General features: G+C 44.6%; 1 protein-coding gene and 1 long non-coding RNA gene across 3 annotated transcripts in view; one reads left to right on the top strand and one right to left on the bottom strand.

Annotated features, from left to right (window-relative positions):
* The window catches only part of LOC126506477 (uncharacterized), a 65,945-nt gene extending 50,561 nt beyond the window's left edge, over positions 1-15,384 (bottom strand). Inside the window, exon 1 of one of the 2 annotated variants that reach the window (XR_007593226.1) lies at positions 15,264-15,384. This is a non-coding gene — a long non-coding RNA (uncharacterized lncRNA). The remainder of the gene's footprint in view (positions 1-15,263) is intronic. The other variant, XR_007593227.1, reaches the window with a different exon arrangement.
* Tapt1 (transmembrane anterior posterior transformation 1) overlaps positions 12,666-20,552 on the top strand; it is a 47,026-nt gene continuing 39,139 nt past the window's right edge. The window contains exon 1 of the mRNA XM_050150088.1: positions 12,666-12,900. Coding sequence (XP_050006045.1) covers positions 12,711-12,900 — 190 coding nt within the window. The 5' untranslated portion in view covers positions 12,666-12,710. The remainder of the gene's footprint in view (positions 12,901-20,552) is intronic.

Genomic DNA, 20,552 nt, shown 5'->3' with positions numbered 1-20,552 from the left:
TGGTGGCAAGGTAGGCCAGAGCAGAGGACTTTGTTTTGTTTTACCTGACCAGTTGAGTGATGGGTCTCCATACATGTGGTAATTAAGTCTTCAGCCCATTGCTAGACAGCATACCAGCAAATTCTATCTGATGTGACGGCATTATGGGACAGCAGCATTTCTGAAGGGCAGTGATAGGCAGTGTGACAGGTGACATGACTGTGGATTAGGAATAGACTCCTTTCAGTGAGCTGGATGTGTGTCAATGTGTGTGTATACTGTGCGCAAAGACTTCAGTGTGGGTGCTGAGGATCTGAACTCATGCTTGTAACAAGGATTTTATGGACTGAGGCAACTCTCTAGTCCAGTGAATATTTTTGAAGTGCTGGGCAAGTAGGGTTTGCCTAATAATTGACCCATAGAAAGAATCAGAAGCTGAAGGAGAAATCAGAGAAGTATAATTAGATGAGCCTGGTGGGTGATGTTGGGCACAGGCTGCTGCTGAAGGATCCCCCGACGTGGAGATGCAGGCAGGTAGACAAGTCTAAGACCCAGCCTATGGAGGGGACTAGGTTCTTACTATGTTCACCAGGTCATCCAGCTCTAAGTTCATCCTGTTCTTGTCAGCCTATTAAGACAGCACCATGCTCAAGTCTCCTCCATACTAAAGGGGAACAAATAGACCAGTCAAGAAATAAGCACACTTCCCTCTTGGCAGGCAAGTGTTACCAGTTTAAATTATCTCCACTTTGATCTGCCCCCCAACTTGTGTACATGCTGAAGGATATATCTTTCTCCAGTCATGAGATGGCTTTCCGCGAGGACAGGTGCACTCTCGTAGCTGTTGCTAAGCCTCAACAGCACACTTCTGAACGCATCCTTGCCCCGGCAGCCAACCTCAGTGACCACTTCCTCTTCCTTGATCAGACTCCTCCCTCTCGCGAGTTTCTCTGTAGCCTTGCCTTTCCGTGTTCCATTCCTTCTCTATCTACTTCTTACTACAACAGTATTGGTCCTACTGGCTTAGGAGGGTAATCTCTCATGATGTGTTCCCCTTGTGAGAGGCAATTCTCTTGGGTTTCAGACACAAGCGAAAATGACACTGGGCCCAGATGAACGTCACAGATCTTTTATCAAGCAAGTCTCCATTCTTGTGTCCATGAAGCTGTTTCCTGGACATCTCCGCTGGGTTATCTCTGAGCACATACACCCCATTGATGCTCACAGGGGCAGTTTTGATCTGAGAGACTAACTAGAAACCGACAAGGGCCAAACTACACATAACAAAACTTTCTATAGATAGAGAGGAGGCTTCGGAATCACCTATTACAGGCAGAAAGATGGCAGAGAGGCTAAAGGCACTTGCAGCCAAGCCTGATCACCTGACCTGAGCTCCATCTCCAGATCTTACATGGGGAGATGGAGGAGAGTGAGGGGAGAGTCCACTTCTATAAGTTCTCCTCTGACTTCCCTGTGCATCCACAGATAGATAGATAGATAGATAGATAGATAGATAGATAGATAGATAGATGGATAGATGCATAGATAGATAGATAGATGCATAGATAGATAGATAGATGCATAGATAGATAGATGGATACATAAATGGATAGATAGATAGATAGATAGATAGATAGATAGATAGATAGACAGATGCAATTAAAATAGAAAGAATCACTTGCCATGAGTAAATAACAACACTGAATTCTCTGAAGAAAATATTGGGCTTTTAAAAATATTTATTTATTTATTTATTTATTTATTTATTTATTATGTATACAGTATTCTGCCTGCATGTGTACCCCAGAAGAGAGTACCAGATCTCATTACAGATGGTTGTGAGCCAGTATGTGGTTGCTGGAATTGAACTCAGGACCTCTGGAATAAGAGTCAGTGCTCTTAACCACTGAGCTATCTCTCCAGCCCCCTAGGCTTTGTTTTCTAAGTTAAGGTAAAATACACCTGAGAATAACAAAAAATATAAAAGAGAAAATATTATTGCTTGCAACTTGATGAAAAATCAAAACGATCTGATGAACGTTTAGATGTCTAAAATGTGATGCAGTAAATTTGACACCATAGAAGCAGTTCCATAGGCTCAAATGAGATTTTTGCATGGAAAAGGGTTAAACTGTGAATATCTGAAAGACAAAGAAAAACTAAGTTGATATATCAGGACTGTATTGTAAAATTCACATTAGAAAGATCCGTGCTGGTACAAATTATATTGGTACAATAAAAATCCAAGAGGAAAGAATTTGGATCTGTCATATTGAAAATTAAAGCAAAGATTTAAATGGTGCAATGGAGTTCTCCCAGAACAAATATTTGCCACAAAGCCCATCAGTGTTTGACATGTCATATGATGACGGAGTATTCACATACAACAAGAAAAGAATCAGGGTTACAATATATAGAACTATCACAATAAAAGTCAAAAATGCCCTACTCTTCCAAAGAGCACCCCAAATCCTAATTTCCACATCAGACTTATTTTATATCCCCCACATTCTTAGTTTTTTTTTTTTCTCTGTTGCCACGACAGAAAACCATAGACTGGATAAATGACAAGAGAAATTTGTTCGGCTGTGATTTGAAAGGCTGGTGTATTAGGTACTTTCTCACTGTTATAAACGATCTGACAAAAAGTAACTTAAAGAAAGGGGGTGCTCTAGTTCATTTCTGTTGCTGTGATAAGATAATTAACAAAAAACAACTTAGGTAAGAAAGTTACCTTGAAGACCATTGAAGCAGCTAGTCACGTGCCATCCCATCAAGAGCAGAGAGAAATAAATGCGCTTGCTTTCTTGCATGTGCTCAGCTAAAACTCTGTACTCAGTAATTACTTAATCCAGAATCTTCTTCCCAGATTCTTCCTAGATTCTTCAGGGTCTTTGTATCACCACCCACAGTGGGATAGGCCGTCTCATATCAACTAATTTAAGATAATCCCCACAAGTATGCCCACAGGCCAACCCAGTGTAGACAACACCTCACATAGATATCTTCCAAGGTAACTCTAGGTTGTGTTAACAAAGATAACCATTACAGGGGGGTTACTGTAGCTCACAGTTCCAGAGTCCTGTCTATCATGGCAGAGGAGGCGTGGTGTCAGGGGCGTGAGGCAGATGTTCATATGGCATCCACAGCGAGGCAGAAAGCAGTGGCTGCTCATGCTCAGCTTGCTTTCCTATTTTGATTCATCCCAGCACCTCGATCCAGGGAAAGCTGGTACCTATACTTGGGCGGGTAGGTCTTCCCACCCCCACTAACACAGTGCATGGACTCCCTTACAGGCACACCCAGAGCTTTTTCTCCTAGGTGACGCCAGACCCTTCCAAGCTGATAGTCAGTATTAACCACCACAGCTGGGAAGACTTTCCACTGAATCATAATGTAGTGGGAAGCACCACATGATGAGAATGTATATGTGTGCCTATGCACATGCGCATGAAAGGCAGCCTGAGAGAGACAGAGAGGAACGGAGGGTGGAATGCCCACAACAGGGCCCACTCTTGTGATAAATGCATGAACCTAGACATGAGAGCACATCCTAAAAACCCTAATCACTATATAAAGGCCCAGCTCTTAATGCTTACTATGGCAATTAAATTCCAGCATGATTTCTTGGAAGGGACATTTTAGACACAGCAACCAACTATAGCTTATGAATTCTCCATCCTGCATTCCCTATGTCACACAGCGGACCATCAGCCCAAGTCAAAATCCTATAATCTTCCTTAAAGTTTCTCCTCTCCTTCCCTCCTCTAGATGACCACTGCCCCGCCCCCACCTTTTCGGGCTCCTTAAGTGTCTCTGTGTGTTGAGTCTTCCCCATTCCCACTGCTGCCTATGCTACCTTTGGTCTAACTGCAGCCTCCTAACTGGTCATACTGGTTCACTGAACCCTTTCAAAGAACTCCACACCTTGCCAAGGAAAGAGATCTTCTGAAAACACAAATAGGATCCTGTTCCCTTCATAGATTCTGTGTCCTCAGCTGGCTTACAAGGCCCCTTCTGATGCTCACAGCTCTAACGGAGTCACATCATCACAGAGACATTGCAGCTCTCCTTGTGTTTTGAGCTTGCACTGCTCTGACTGACGTAGTCTGCGCGCTTCACCCTCTACTCAATGCCCTCCTGATGCTCTCACTCCAACCCCTGTCCTCACAAATCCTGCTCATTCATCAGTGATTATTTTGCAGTTGTCTATCTTCTTGTTTGTCCCTTTTCATAAAGTCTTTAGGGCAGGGTCATGGCCTGTTCACCTTCATGTTCTTAGTACTAAGTATAGTAAATAATAGTTGCAATTACCAATGAGTAATAGGGCTCTCTATACATGTTGAGTTGAGAGATGGAAGTTATTCCATCTTGACCACAATCCGGCATAACAGGTATTATTATCCTCACTTAAGGAAGCTCAAAGAAGGTAATTGGTTCCCGTCCCCAGGGCAGGTCAGGAGGAATATCCATCCTCTAACAGCACAATTATGATGCGTGTGTGCCTTCTTTCTAGTCTAGTGTTTTGGACCTTACAGCTGAATGTCATTAAAAAAACAAAACCAAACCAAAAACCAGATTTGGGAAAAGGGCTCCTACAAAGGTGGTGTTGAGAACTACAATGGCTACTTTTCTTGTGGCTGTGGCGAAAACATCTGACTGAAGAACTTTACTGGCAGGGTTTACTTTGGCTCCTGGCTTGAAGGTAGTGAGGGCCTGGTGTCAGGCGCTTGAGGCAACTGCCTGAATTGCATCAGCAATCAAAAAGCAGAAAGCACTGAATGCTGGGGCTCAGCTTGCTTTCTCCTTCTTACTCATTCCAGGACCCCAGACCGTGGAAGGAAGCTGTCCAAATACAGAGTGACCCAATCTAGAAACCACGTCGCAGACACGCTCAAAGGTTTTTCTCCGAGTGACTCCAGGTCCTGTCAAGATGACAATAGTAGCCACCGGAAAGGTCAACAGAGGAGGAAGCACTTTTAACAAAATGCTATGCAGCGCAGTCTGATGTTGTAGGGGGGTGGAAAATTGTTATAACAGAAGAGAGAGGTGGCCACAGAGGAAATGGTAGTGAAAGATGGCTATGGGGAACTTCAAAGATTTAGGAAGAGATGGAAGGACAAAGTTGGAGGACAGTCCTTGGAAGATAGAGAAAACACACAGTTTCCTCATCCATCAGCCACTTTATCAAAATGAGTAAGAAATTAGTATTCTCAGTGTGGCACAGATGATAGCGCTGCGCACGCCAATATTTTGACATCTGAAAACACTGAGATGATTAATGTACAAGAGCATAAATGCCAGCCAGGGTGAGTTCTCAGAAGCTTACGCATCGCACAGAGAGTGTCTTTTCTGGACCCTGCCAGAGTCCTCAGGCAGGCCATTATGAATGTATTTCTTCATGTCTTGTGCCTCATCAACGCATTCCACTGTGTTCCAAGTGCTAATTAGAATTGCACACCAATTGCCAAAGTAAAAGCAAAAGCACTTACATTATAACAAGTGTCTAAATGAAATGGCTCAAAGTGGATAGCCTCATTGCAGGCTGACATAGGCTCCGCAGCCACCCACAGGAGGGTCTGGGGAGAAGACGGACACGGACCAGAAAGTCAGATAGTGCGCTTTCCCTCTCGGAATTTATAACTATTCCAAATCTTCTAGAATTTCGAAATTTACAAATAACAGCTTCCTAAACGCCATCCCGTTCTACCTGTTCAGCAGAACCAAAGTGGTTCAGGACTCTGAAGGAGGGGTGATGTGCATGTGATAATCATATTCCCTGTTAGGAAACTGGATCTGAGTCCCTTGAGAAATCCCCTCAACTAGTGATCATCTTACAGCCGTACAAAGACAATCTTTAAAATGTTTGCCCCACAAGTGTTACCCTAACTTTCCATGAAGAAAAAAGAAGCCAGGTGCTAGCAAATTTTCCTAACTACATATTGGACTTGCTATTGAGAAGAAGACTTAGGACACCACTCGGCTTACTAAACACAAGCGAATCCTCAGCATTCCCGCCCAGCTGTTGTGGAAACAAGTGCAAGTGAATTTCCATATGTAAGAGTTCCAAACCGTTCAGTTTGTGAAGGTGAGGGCAGTGTCGGCAACCTTTTAAGATTCCCCAGCTTCCCTGGCTGTTTCTCGGCCATTCTTTCCCATTCTTCTGCGTAGCCAATGTCTCATAACATGTTCTTTAGGATTATCTGGACACTGAAACTTTGTCTTCAAGTTCAAATCAAAGATTGCTATGTCTTCCTGCCTCACTCTGCACTTCTGTCTACATCATCTGTAGGTCCTTGGGATGCCTTCCTTGGCCCTGCTTTCTGTTTGGCAAGCTCATCTTTGCAACCCCAGTCAAGGGCCACTTCTTTAAAGCCTTTGTGGCTTCCCTCAAACTACAATTAGTCAGCCTCTTCTATGCACTACCATGACACCTCATCCACTGATCCCCACCCCCGCATGAGTGTGTCCACACACGCACACTACTACATCCATTCGTAGTATTTACTTCTGGGAGGGAAGTGCCTCTTAGTTATCTTGTCAGGCTAAGGCTTTGTGTGATAGCCACCACATAAAAGCACATCAACAGCATGCACTGAGAAAGAGTACTACAGTCTGTTGGCTGAAGGTAGGCCATTCAAGATAAACATTACAACTGAGGATTCAATAAAAAAAAATGATATTAAAAGAGAATGCAAAATCAGCATTTAGTGACAACCTAAAATAATGCAAGAAGTAGCTAAAATCGCATGGTTCTAGAATAGGAGGAAATTTATTGAGACTCTAGTTTGTCCTTTGCTACATGAATTAGGACAACAAGGCCAACAAGCACAAGGCATATCTCACGACAAGAGTGGCCAGCCTCCTACCCAGCTCTCCCAGTTCCGAGTCAGAAGTTTCCCCTGCCATATTCCATTGTCTTTCTGGAGAACATTTCTTGGCACCACTGAAAATCCCAGCCTATGTTCTAGTCTCATGCAACTATTTTACCCACTTTGATGCAAAAAAAAAAAAAAAAAAAAAAAAAAAAAAAAAAAAAAAAAAAAAAAAAAAAAAAAAAAAAAAAAAAGCAGTTGTTTTGAGAAACCATCTGTTAGTTAAAAACATGTGCTTGCCTGGGTGAGCCCACCTGGGTTTACTCGAGTCCCTGAAGGGATACCAGATATTGCCCCAGTAAAATGCTGGTGATTAGCAACTTTTAAAGCAAAATACTCCTAATACCAAGGAAAGTATTTACTTGCCATGGGAAAATCAGTTATACAACCTACAAGATACCACTGTTAATCACACCGGGGGCTCTTTCCATGAGGCACGATTAAGTGTTAGAAACGAATGCTGACTGAAGGAAAACATCACATTCCATTCAGTTTCAAAGTGAATGGAATCCGTTTATTTAGTTCCTTTAACTCCATATGAGACTGACCTTTATGGCTACAATAAGATAAATCACATATCATGTTTCTATCAACCTTATAAAAGTAAAAACCACATTTCATAAAACAGCATTGTGCTAAAAAGGAGTATCTATCCAGTTCTCAGATCATAAACACTAGCACCATAATAAACATCAAAATTGAATACTTGAAAATGGTTTGCAGCACGCTAAGCACATCTCGATGTACACATTTAATGGTGCCATATTATCTACTACATCTGTAGATGAAAGGTCAGCGTGAACACCAAGGAGAGGAATAAAGATCAGTGTCTAGCCTGGCCTTAACTTGCGTAGCGAGCAGAAATTCATGTGTGACTTACACGTGTCACAAGTTTAAACCCAGCATGTATGTGCCACCAGAGGACATGTGCTCAAGGGAATGGGATGGAATGTTTGTTTGTATTCCTTAGGCAAAGCAGAATGAAGGAAGCAAATCGTCCTCAAACAGTCTGGCTAATGCCGCACTGTGTGCTATCTTTACTGTTGTTTAAACACGTGACCACACACTGCTCCTTTCTGTGAGGGAGACCATCTTCCTAGGTTATAGGGGGAAGCCAGGCAAGTTGTTCATTATTTGAAAGTGGCACAGAAGGAGAAATGAGAGGAGCAGAAGCATTTCACAAATATACGCCCAACCCCGGAAAAGAACTAGAATAGGACAGACATGTGTAAAGACGATCAGAACGCAGGGGGATCTCTAAAACTAGGAAGGCACAGACTAAAAGGATTATTTTGAAAATGTGAAATTTTATTGAATATTTGTAATGATTTGTGGTAATTGGGACAAAAGTGAAAGATTAATCATTTGGTTACCATAAAAACAGCTGATACTGTAGAGGTGAACCATTATTTGGGTCCCTTTCATCAGCATTTTAGAATTTTCCAGAAAGTTAAACACCTATACAGAGTTATATTGACTATAAATTTTAAATGTTGTCTAACAGAGCATAGATTACGTTCATACCTTTTTTTTTCCTTTTAGTTTTTTGAGACAGGGTTTCTCTGTGTAGCTTTGGTGTCTGTCCTTGAACTAGCTCTTATAGACCAGGCTGGCCTTGAACTCACAGAGATCCGCCTGCCTCTGCCCCGAGTGCTGGGATTAAATGTGTGTGCCACCATCGCCTGACCACACTTTTGTCACATAAACAGAACTGGTCTTTCAGTTTTCAGAACTCAGTATCTTTGGCTAACTATTCCTTTTAGCAAAGAAATTATTAGATAAGAATATTTTGTATAATTTTCAGAGTTTAAAATACTGTGATCTCAGTCAATTATTCTCATGCTAAAGAAATACTTGGGGATAAATTCTGCTGGTGACTGTTACGTTGTAATGAGTATATTACAATTAAAGGTGTGATTACTTCTTCTAGAAACAAAGTTAGTTTCTATGGAACAAACCCAGAGAGGATAACACCATAAAAGTCAATCGTTAGAGAAGGGAGAATTGAAAAGGCAGAAAACACTACTGAAAGCCAGAGATATAATAACCTCACACTAATTTAGCGCAGCCTCATCATAGACCCAAGAGTGTCTTTTTATTCTTAACCTTATATCCAAGCCGTTTAGATTTCTTTAAAAGACCTCAACTCTTAAGCTGGGCACAGTGGGACACATATGGAAGGCCAGCACTTGGGAGGCTGAGCTGGAGGACCATTAATTTTAAGGGCAGCCTGGGCTACATGAAACTCTACCTCCAAAGCAAACAATCAGGAGCTGGGCGGATGGCTCGTCAGTTAAGAGCTCTGTGTCTCTTGCAGAATACCTGGGTTCAGCTTCCAGCACCCACACGATGGCCCACAGGTTATCTGTAACTCCAGTTTGAGGGGATCCAATGGGCTCTTCTGGTCTTTGCAGGCTCCAGGCACACACAAGGTACACACACAGGCACAAGGGCAAAACATCCATACACACATAACACAAATCTCAAAAAAAAAAAAAAAAAAACCTCTATCTTTTTCTCTGAAGATAAAATAGCAAATGAATTAAATTCAGAGCTACAGTTTCAAAGCTAAATATTGGCTTTCATGGTTCCAGAACTAGAAGTCATGTATTGTCAAAGTGGATTCCTACTAGAGACAGACATCACTATACAGGAGATAAGTTGGATGTGCTACCAGGAGATTAAACTACTTCATAGTTGAAAACTGAAGGCATCAAAAAGGTGGCACTCTATGTTTTCACAAAAGGGAAGTAGCACTCTTTGGGCCTATATATTAATTCCAGGGCCACACAAGTAAATGTGCCCTTGCGACAGCGTCAACCCCGAGACTTGTAACTACAAGCGCCATACTCATTGCTGTACTATTCCTTGAAGGAACAAATACACCGAAAAATCACTTACACTGAAGCATCACTCTAGGGAACCATGGTGCTCTTGCAGAGGACCCAGGTTCGGTTCCCAGCACCCACATGTTGGCTCACAACCACCTGTAACTCCAGATACAGGTGATCAGACGTCCCCTTCACAGACATGCATGTGGTATGCACACATACGTGCAGGCAAAACATACAGGCAAGCAAAACACTCAAACATAAAATAAAAAATGCAAAATGGCTTTCTGTCTTACCATTTTCAATAGCCACACAGTGGCTATAACAACCATAACACTCTTCCCAACTTCTCAGCTTCTATCTACTGTATTAAAATTATTTCCCCCAAATAGAAATTTTGTTCCTTGAATTTTTTTTTTCTTTTTTGAGACAGGGTCTCACTATGTAGCTTTGGCTGTCCCAGAACTCACTGTGTAGACCAGGCTGGCTTCCAACTTGAACATCTGCCTACCTCTGCAACCAGATGCTGGGATTAAAGACCTGCACCACCATGCCTGGCTGGTTAATTCCTTTCATGAACACACCTAGTCAGCAGCATGTTTCTTGCTTGTAGAATTAAATTTACTATAGCTCATTATCATCCAAGTCTAGTCCTACAACTCAATGCAAAATATTTGATTTGGAGAAGGCTGCTATTTAAAACACCTGTTTTTAAATGATAGTGTTGTAAACCTAAGCCTTCGTCTTTCTTTTATAAAAATTATGTTTAATTGGTACTTAAGTGTTCCTCAGAGGTTTCCTGGTTCTGTACTAAGTAAGTTATTTGTATCTTAAGGTTATTTGTAACCTAATTTTGAGGGTTCTGAATGCTTATTATTTTGAGGTTTGGGAGGAGTGGCCTCCCGTCACCTAGGAGTAGTTTCCAGTTGCTAATCTTGCCTTGACCTTGAGTGTTAGAAGGTGTGTACCACCACACCTGGCTCCTAAGTGTTGATTAGAATCACTGCTTCCTGGATTCTGAATTAACTGCCACAGGTCAAATTATCTTTAAAATGAAAAGAAAAAATAGCTGGGTATGGTGGTGTACACCTTTAGTCCCAGCACTGAGGAGGCAGAGGTAGGGAGGTATCTTTGAGTTCAGAGCCATCCTGGTCTACATAGTGAGTTCCAGGACAGCCAGGTCTATGTAATGAGACCCTATTAAAAGCAAACAAACAACCCCCAAAAACAGAAATAAGTAAAATAAAATTTAAAAAAATCTTTGTATATACAACAGGCTATTTGATGATTTAGATACCTATACAAGGAAAGAATGCTGTCTGAATTTAAAGCATTTTGTGTGTACAGTGAGTTTGAAATTATGCAGTTTCACAAGTCAGATACAATAATTCAGGCCTAGTATTAAAGCCCAGTAAAAAAAAGCTCAAAAGCCCTTGAATTTTTCATGTGTCCATCATGCTTACTCTGGCTGGAACACCTTCACTTCTTGGACAGGCTGAATTTCCTGACCAGGCCCCCCTCTCCCTCTTTGACTATTTAAATTAGGAACAGCCTTCGAAATATAGCATCTTTCCTCAGGTTTGAGACTCAAAATGAGACAAGCCCATTCCTACAAACCTCCCTTAGCAAATCGAGCAAATCCCTTTTAGATCCAAGTGAATGGTGGGGGCAATAAGCAGACAGATGAGGGACACAGACACTGGTAAAAGCAAGCAATAAAACGGCTGCCTTCTTAACAATCAGCAGATAAAACAGGGGGTTGTTTGCACAATACCAGAGAATAATGCAATCTAGGCTGGAAGGAACCTCAGAGGCTATAAAACTTAATGTCTTTTGATTTTCATGATTCTGCTTTGACCAAACAAAGCCAAAACTGATTTTATATATATTGCATTGTTCGGGTTTCCACAAGGTAATGGATTGGTATTGGGATTTCTTGGACTTTGGAAGTTCCTCTTTAACCTTTCCTCTCCCCAAACATACTGCTCTACTATCAAATGGCCTTGCTGTGCACAGTCCTGCAAACTGGGAGTTTACAGTCGGGTGTCAGGCTACCCCATAGGAGCTCCTTGATGTACCATCGGTTCTCTAAAGTGCAGGGCAGATCAGTGCGAGGAGAGGCATTTGTTATGCTTTTACTCATTAAAAAGTTGCAACGATACATGTAAATTCCGAAGTGGGCAAGAAGGCAATCGAGGGGCCACCGTGCCAGTTGCTGGAGCGCACAGCAATCACGCGGGTCTCCAACTCTGAGCCGGATTCATTTCCACCCAGCCCGCAGCGGGTGGGCTCAGAGCGGCTAGCAGCGAGGGGTTACGGTCGCGGCCCCGAGGAAAGCGGTGACCAGGTGACAGAACCAGGCTACCTTGGCTGTCACCCGCTGTCACCTAACCCGAAAGGCAGCCCAGAATGTCCGCGGCGCGTCAGGCGCATCAGGCACACTGCCCGTCGGGCCGAGTCCCCCACCTGTTGGCACGCTCCCCCGAGCTAAGCTTTGGACACTGTCCACGGACAGGGAATGTGACAGACGATCATAAATATGCAGGACAGATGCAGCCAAGACAGCAGAGCCACCGGGCCGGCGCCGGCGGGAGCCGCGGAGCTGGAGCCCGGCCTCAGTCGCCGCGCTGCCAAAGCCAGGCGGGTCGCGCCGGCGCACTCGGGTCACCGCAGTGGCACCAGGGGCTCGGGTCGCGCCGACAGCCACGCCGAGCCCCGCCGCCGCCCGCCGTCCCCCACCGCGCCACCCGGCAGCATGGAGACCGGCACGGCGACCCGATCCGCGGAGCCCGCCGCGCGCCACGGCGACGGCAGGAAGAAGATGGCGGCGGCCGTGGCGGCGGCCACCGCGGCCTCCCACGCGCCGCTGACGCCAATGGCGCGCGCCGGCCGGCGGGCTGCGGATGGCGGCGGCCCCGGCTCGGGCGAGGGGCGGGGCGAGGCGGCGAGGGGGCCGGCGGGAGGCGGAGGCCGGGCGGGCGGCTGGAGGGAGGTGGTGGCGGGGACAGTGTGTGGCGCTCGGAACATGGCGGGCGTCTGCGACGCAGCCGCCTCGGGAGAAGGCGGCGGTGGCGGCGCGGACGGCCCCGAGCGGACGGGCCGCGGCGAGGCGGAGCAGCCGGGCGGTGGCGGCCACGGGCCCGCGCCGCAGCACACCGAGACGCTGGGCTTCTATGAGAGCGACCGGCGGCGGGAAAAGCGCCGCGGCCGCGCAGGTGAGGCGGGCGGCGAGCGGGCGAGCGGGCGGGCTGACGGCGCTAGGCCGCGGCGGGCTGCCGAAGGGCCGACGCGGGCTGAGGTGGCGGGGACGCCGCAGTCTCGGGTCGGCGCGCGGAGCGGCCGCGGCTCCGATGGCTCCCGAGTCCCCGCGGCCGGTGACAGCTCCCCCGGCCGCTAGTGCGCGCGGCCCGACGCTCCCGCGGCCATCCCCGAGCCAGGTGCGCCCCGGAGCTCGGCTGTTCTGGTCACCGTCTGCTCCCGGCCGGTCTCAACAGTGACAGGCGTCTCCCGCATCCGAAAGAGGTCAAAAATGGGAAGCGCGGGGCTTTCTAGATGATGTCCATGCCAAGGTGACATTTCCCCCCTGTGTTTTATGCGAAGTTGAACCTGGGAAACCTGTTAACTTACTCTTGGCGTACGTTTTTCGTAGACTCAGCTGACAGTGTGGTCGTGACCGTGAAGTTCAGTAGTTTCCTCCGAAATGTGCGGCACCCCTTAAAATGTTACATGTGGACTTTTCCTCAAACTGAAACTTCTGCCAGGAGAAACAGCATTGCCACACAAGAAAACATGTACCACTTTTGAGCCCCACCGTCCGTAAACACTTTACAGCATACTGCTAAAATATTAGATTTCCTGTGTGTTCTCGGGCCTTATTATTTTAAAAGAATTTTTAATAGCTTTGGTGTTCATAGGGAAGCCTGTATAAACACACATTCACGTTACCATTCGCTGTGGGTGTTGAAGTTTTAGCAGTACAGAATGACGGGTGGATAGATCTGATAGAGTTGCCCCTTCTCAGAATTGGATGTAGAGTTTTACGTCGGTCCCCGTATCTTTGAAAACTTGGGCACAGGCTGTGCCTTGTTTGGTCTTTTTCGATTAGCCACTTCAAATTTTTCCAGCATTCTCTATTTGGTTTAGTTGTCGTTTAAACTCTCCCCTGCAAGAGTGTTTGCTCTCTGAATTGGCAGGACCTAATAAGACAAAGTCTTCCATCTCTCGGCTGCTTGTTTACTTAGATTGACTGCAGCAAGCAAATCGAGGTGACCAGGTTTCAGTACAGTTTCTTTGAAATATTTTTGAGCTTGGGGAAAGCCGTTACTGTTGAAACCTTATGTTGTTTGCATGTAGAAGAAAAGAACAAAGCTGTGAGGAGCCCTTGGTGAACTCAGACCTTGAACTTGTGAAGAGGTGGACTTTCCTAGGGTGCCCCTGGATACTTGGATTTCCATAAACTCACCTCTTAACAGACACTTGTTCTTCCTCAAGGCGGTCCACTAAGCAGAGTGTACTTAGTAGGTCAGAAGCTAGAGTGTCAGCTTCCAGTCCTTACTAGGGAGATACACAGCATTAGCTATTGGGATGACCCTCCTTGTTCCTCTGTCCATCAGTCTTGTGTTAGGACAGATAGTGGCTACCCCTGTTTTGGTACATTAGGGACCTAGGCAGGCATCCAGGACCATTTCAGTGAGAGGTACCAGCCAGTGGTTTTCCTCTGTGGGTTCCACATGAACCACCCCCTTCTGTCCCTTGGTGTCTGACTTGAAGATTCAAGCAGCTCTCACTGTTGCGGATGTCTGCCCACCTCTGACTGGGACTTCATTTGGCAGTGGCATCTGCCTAGAGTAGAAATCTATGCGTTCTTGATTCAACCTCCAGTGCTTTCTTTCAAGGCTGTTATCTTTCTTTGCCTCCTTTCCAAAATATAGGAAACTTACAGGTTGGGCCAGAGAGCACCACCTGGTGTCAGACTGGCGACATCTCTCCCTGAGTCATAGTCTCTCCTAAAACTGGGTGCTCACCCTAAATAAAGTATTACTTGACCCTTCTCTGTAAAGGCTCCTGTGGACTTGCCTTGGCCTCCCTCTGCAAGCTAGGGCAGTCTTTGCTGCTCCCTTTGAAAGTCATAATCTTGGTCTCTAGATGGCCCTAACCGTCACTTAGTTCCACTGTCCCCTTTACCATTTTCCCCCAAGGAATTCAGGGCTTTTATTATAAGACATTTGTTGGTCAGTCCGAACAGTCTAGCAGTCTCTTTAAATGAATATCCAGTTAAGATGCTTATCCATACTTTAAGTGAAATAAAATGAAGTATAGTGGTCAAGGTTCATTTTGTTATTGTGTTCCTGCCCATCCTAATTATCTGTTGAAGAAAATATGTATATATGTATATTAGTTTGAGTATATACAGCTATAAATATGGCATGCATTTATCTGTCAGTTATGTTTTCTTTCTGTTTCACACACTCTGCTCTCATTTGAGTCTCAGCAGCATCTTTTTTTTTATGCTCATGTATTGTCTGACAGATACTACTACTTACACGTTAGCACAGTTAGAAATGGATACACTACTCACCATTCTTGTATGTGGTCCCTGGCCTCGAAGTCTGGGAATAGTGATCACCAAAAACTGCAGTCTCACCTTGTTCTTTTTTCATACTCTTAAATTCTTGCCTTTTCATGTTGCACTTTTAGACGTAGACCAGATAGTAAGTAGTGTGTATCATCCTATTCCTGTGTTGGTCTCGTTTGACTCATCCACAAAGTTCCAGGTGAGAGAGGCTCTATGTAGCTGTACTTGCCTTTGGGAATTGATGCCCAGCAAGTCAACTTTGGACTACAAATTAGGCAATCTGTGTTCTTAGCTTGGTTCAGTTGTTGAATTGCTTTTGTTTAGACTACTTGCTTAATCCACTTGGCTCTGTTTCATCAGGCCACTACTAAACAGTATTTAACTTAGCTATTTTACTCTCCATGGAAACTTAGCAGGTTTGTTATAAGATAAACATGACACCTGCCCAGGAGCATGAAACAGTTCCCAATAAGGCAGGTGTGGGGAGTGAGCAGATAAGCCTTGCTTGTAAAAGGAGATGCCTCATGGCAGGTGTGGTCATCAGTGCTGTTGGTGCTGGACGGGTGCTGGACTGTTGTTCTCTAGCATGCTGACTTACGGAGCTCACCCTTGTCCCATTTGTTTCCTCTCCTTGCCTTTGCACATCTTGCTGTAGCCCCATGAGCAGAAAGAAAAACGGAAACCCAGAAAAGCCAACTGGTTTTCTGTTACCAGTTTCCACAGATTGACAATGGGCTTCAAACAATTCATAGTTCCTGCATCTTATTGTTTGTGACCTGTAAGCTGGCTATAGGTTTGTACCTTTCTGTCTCTAGACTCTTCCTCTTTACTGTCCTAAATAAGACCGTAAACATTTTTTAAAGGGTGGGAGGCAGAAGTAGGAATATTCTGAGTTCAAGGCCAGCCTGGGTTACAAAGGGAGCAAGCCTAAGTCTTAAAAAACAAAATAAACAATAAAAAGCTTCAAGAAATTAAATATAGTATGCAAAATGGTTCTTTTTCTTACATTTGATTTAGGAGGGCAAAGCTACTATTGTGCTGTCTCCTAGAAAAGTTGATTCCTAGTTTCCCTGTACAAAACATGCCTATGTGTAAGAAAAGTATGTTTAGTATTTAAGGTATCTGTTTAAACTTCAGAAACACTTTCTTTTCTTAAGGCTGGAGATATGCATGTTTCATAGTTTAACAATCAACCAGCATTCCTTTCCAATTTGCTGTTTTAAATGTGCAGTGCAGTATTTTAAGAAAGATATATTTAGACCTATTGCTGAATATATAAATATATGTATGATTACTCATTATTTTAATAAATACTTTTTGATCCTAGCTTCTAGTTTCTAAAGTAAGCTGTAGTAAGCTGTCTCTGATGAGTAAGACTAATAGTTCTGTTTCAGGGGTGAGGAAAAGGATTGATACATTTATTTCTCAATTTAAAGAAACAGGTTTACAGAGCATTTCTGTGATAGGTGAATACTGATTTAAATACACTGGTGGAATTGATTTGGACTTATGATTGGTGTTATTTTACCTTATTAATGTGTACACTCTTCTAATATAGACATACTTATAATTAAACAGTAAAGTTGATCTATTTTCAAAAGATTATACCCTAAGTCATAGTACAAGTAAACTCAGATAGGTCTATAGAATGCCACCTCTCCGGGGAGTGAGGGGGATAGTGGCACAGGCAGCAAGGCAAACATGACAGCTCAGGTCCAAGGCAGTGGACGCCCCTTCCTTTGACACGGGTCAGAGCAGACTCTAGCCAGGTCTCTCTCTAACATAACCAACAGTGGGTGTGGATGTCATCATAGCAGGAGAGAGAGCGCCATGCGTTTGCCGGTCAGAGTTTTGGGCTTTGCTCCCATGTTGTTTGTCCTTTAAGTGGGTCGACAGATCTGTTGATTTTCTCTTTCTTCATTTGTATCATGTGAATACTGTTGTCTCCCCCGCTTTAGTTATAATTGTTCTGAGAATTATATGAGGCGGTGAAGAGAAGACATTTGTAAGCTGCCTCAGAGTAGAAGGATCCCATCCCTTAAACAGGATCTTATTTCCTCATTGTTTAGGAGGCAGGATAAGGCCTTCACGCTTTTTCCTACCATGAAGCCTGGGCTTTAGTAAGCATTATTTTACTTTACCTTTGAAAAGCATTCCCCAGCACATTAGCATGGTGTTGTGTGCAGAGACAACTGTTACATTTAGAGCTTGCTTAGGAGGGACATTATAAAAATCAGGTATTTGGTACTTGGTTTATGGTCTCGTTTATGGTCTCCTAAGGGAGTGCACTGGCTTAGTGTGCCTGCACAGAAGTGACCTCAGGTTCTGTGGAAGTACAGAGAATAGGGACTGATGGGTACTAGGTTTTTCAGAAGGAGTACAGGTGTCTATTTTAAAAAACACTTGGAAGCTGGGCACGATGTCTCATGTCTATAATTCTAGTACCTTGGAACAGAGACAGGAGGATCACTGCAAGTTTGAGGCCAGCCTGATCTGTATGTGAGTTCTAGACCAGCCAGCCATAGCAACTCCCTGTCTCAAGAAAGCACAGTACTGGAATGTGCAATCTAGTAGTGAAAACGCCCACTTGACCAGAACTCTCACTCTGGCCTATCACTTGGTTTTGGGGTAACCTCGGAGGTGCCTTTGCTTCTCTGTGCCTTGGTTTTCTTTTTCTTCATCTGCAAGACAGCCGTAGCTATAGAACTGGTTTTACAGTTTTGAGTACTTGTAATTAAAGAATACTCTTTTATGATTTAATGTTTTAGCATTATAGAATCTAACATGGGGCAGGAGTTAAGAATTTAACTTGGTGCTTAACACTAAGATTCTTGTATTTCTAGAGGTAGATTCCTCACATGGTTGGTTCCCTTTTGTGTTTATAATACAGTCATAACATTTTTGTGCATATCATGACCTGTTTATGAAATCTAATTAATGTAGGCTATATTGTTGTTAAATGTACTTGTGATACTTTTCACTGTAGAACCAGGATTGCAGAAATAGTATTAATAGATATTAGGTAAGGAGCACACCAGGAGTGGTTACTATTACAGCTAATATGTAGACACGACACTGCATCTGCCTTGTGGCTTTCATCTGCTCTCCGCAAAAACTGGCAAGTGCCTCAGGATCTGTGTGGAAGGCAAGACACAAACAGGTGGAACTGGCAGCAGGCTCAGTTTTCTCTTTGGGGAACTTGAGATTTGTGACTTTACCGTCACGGACCTCAAAGGTAGGAGAGTTGGTGCGGTAGTCCCTTCTCCAGCTGACCCCTCGTTCTTTTTGTTTGTTTGTTTGTTTGTTTGTTTGAGACAGGGTTTCTCTGTGGCTTTGGAGCCTCACGTTCTTTTCATGGACCAGAACAAAGCACTGAATATGTCAAAAACTGACCTCCGCAGTCACCAAGCAAAACACCACTATGGCAGAGAATTTTCCCAGTAAAACAAGGTGTATCCGGGACTTTTTGTTATAGTTTGCTCTTTTAAAATATAAAGCTATTGTATAATGACCTGCTTGTGTGTCTCTTTAGTACAGATGACAGACTCCTAGTATCCCCTACTTCTGGCTCATGTTGAGCAGGAAACCTCCGATCCTGAGATGGCACCTTGACACCGTTCCAAGGGGTTAGGCCCAGGCCCCTTAGGCTGTCCTTTATAATCATAGTCACTGAGGACCATAGGCCAAGGCCGAGGGCTTTAGGTACTGCCAACTCCCCAGTCTCAGACAGTGCCAGCCGTAGCACCCAGCCCTCCTCTTCTAGAGACTTGTATTCTCTTCCTTTACACTTCTGAGCTGATTGTCTTTTAAAGGTGTATCTTTGATATTTACTAAGTTCCACTAATGTTGAACATTTGGATTAATCCTCCTTTTATGTTCATGTAGATCATCCTCAGTTAAGTCCTTGTTGGATTAGATGGTGGTGCCAAAAGTTGACACTGAACTCAGTATAAGCGTAGCTTTCTTTAGGGTTAGTGTTTCTCGTATGCAGCACATTGGGGCTGTAGTTCTAGAAAGTTTCTCACCCAAAGTTTTACTCTTTGTGGGTGAGGTTATAGCGCACCTTTAAGTCTGAGCATCTGTGAATATAAGCAGAAGCATTTGTATTTTGTGTCTACTTCACCCCATGACTTAACTGTAACACCCTAAGAAGGGAAAGCAGGGTGGGTGCCCAGGGTGCACAGTGACCCTGCCAACCCTGTGCCAAGCCACTATGGGGAAATGGTGACATTTCTCCCCATGAAGTCTTGCCCTCCCCCATTTCAAACTCAGATATTCTTGGTATATTAGCAATTCTGCAAATACAGTATTAGTCAGCTGTTTAGAGGTGTGTGTATGTGTGTACTTACATACAACATTCCACTTAGCAGAAGAAGTCAGGCATGTGACCAGAGCTCGGAATCGTTCCAGTGCTGATGGAAGTAAGCTTTAGGGCATACTGTTCAGAACCTCAGCTAAGCCTACTTCCAGTTCGCAAGAACCTTCTGAGCTCATTTTGACTGTCCCCACTTGCCACATTTGTTAGAGCAGAGCGCAAGCTCAGGGGTGAGTTGGAAAACTTTTGCCATCCTGGAGGAAAGTTTGGCCTCCTGTAGAGTGAGATGGTGATGGCCAGGTTGTTGAGGTACCATGGGAAACACGGCACACCAGAAAGAATGGGCTCGGGCATCTCCACCTCAGCTGCTTACCTCAAATCCAGCAGAGCCGAACACATTTCAGCTACTTTGGCCTTGCCTTCCTCTGCTAATCTAGACTGCCCGATGAACTTACGCTGGAGGAGCAGAGGAAACATGCACAAGTGGACCAGCCTCTGGAAAGGGAGGTTCCACTTTGTGTGGCTAATGACCTGAAGGCGGTGGGAAACTTCCACATAGCAGGAATAAGCTGTCACAGGGAGAGGTGCCGCTGCTAGCCCACTTCTGCAGGTTCCCGGGCTTACCCGAGCAGGAGGGAGCTGACCTGTATCTGCATGGCTGTCCTGGCATAGGGATGGGCTGAAAGCAGTGCCTTCCAGGCCTCTGGGCTACTGGAATACACCTACTTGATGGAGTCTTCATAGCTACTCTTTCTTCTGTGTCTCTACCATCTGTCCACATATGTAGCACCATGAGACCCAGATCTGGTTGGAAAGATGTTCTGACTTCTCTGGCTCTTGGTAACCATCCCTTCCATGCTCGTTAGTGTTTTCAGTTTATGCACCAGCACTCAGTCCCCAACAGTAGCCTCCAGTCATTTGGGTGACCCTCTCCTCAAGGCACAGATTGTGGCATTCCCCTTTTGCTTCCTATGTGT

The sequence above is a fragment of the Alexandromys fortis genome, unplaced genomic scaffold (genome assembly GCF_014885135.2).
Source record: "Alexandromys fortis isolate MF-2015 unplaced genomic scaffold, M_Fortis_MF-2015_v1.1 scaffold_0, whole genome shotgun sequence".
Taxonomy (NCBI): Eukaryota; Metazoa; Chordata; class Mammalia; order Rodentia; family Cricetidae; genus Alexandromys; species Alexandromys fortis.
This window is presented reverse-complemented; position numbering and strand designations above follow the sequence as displayed.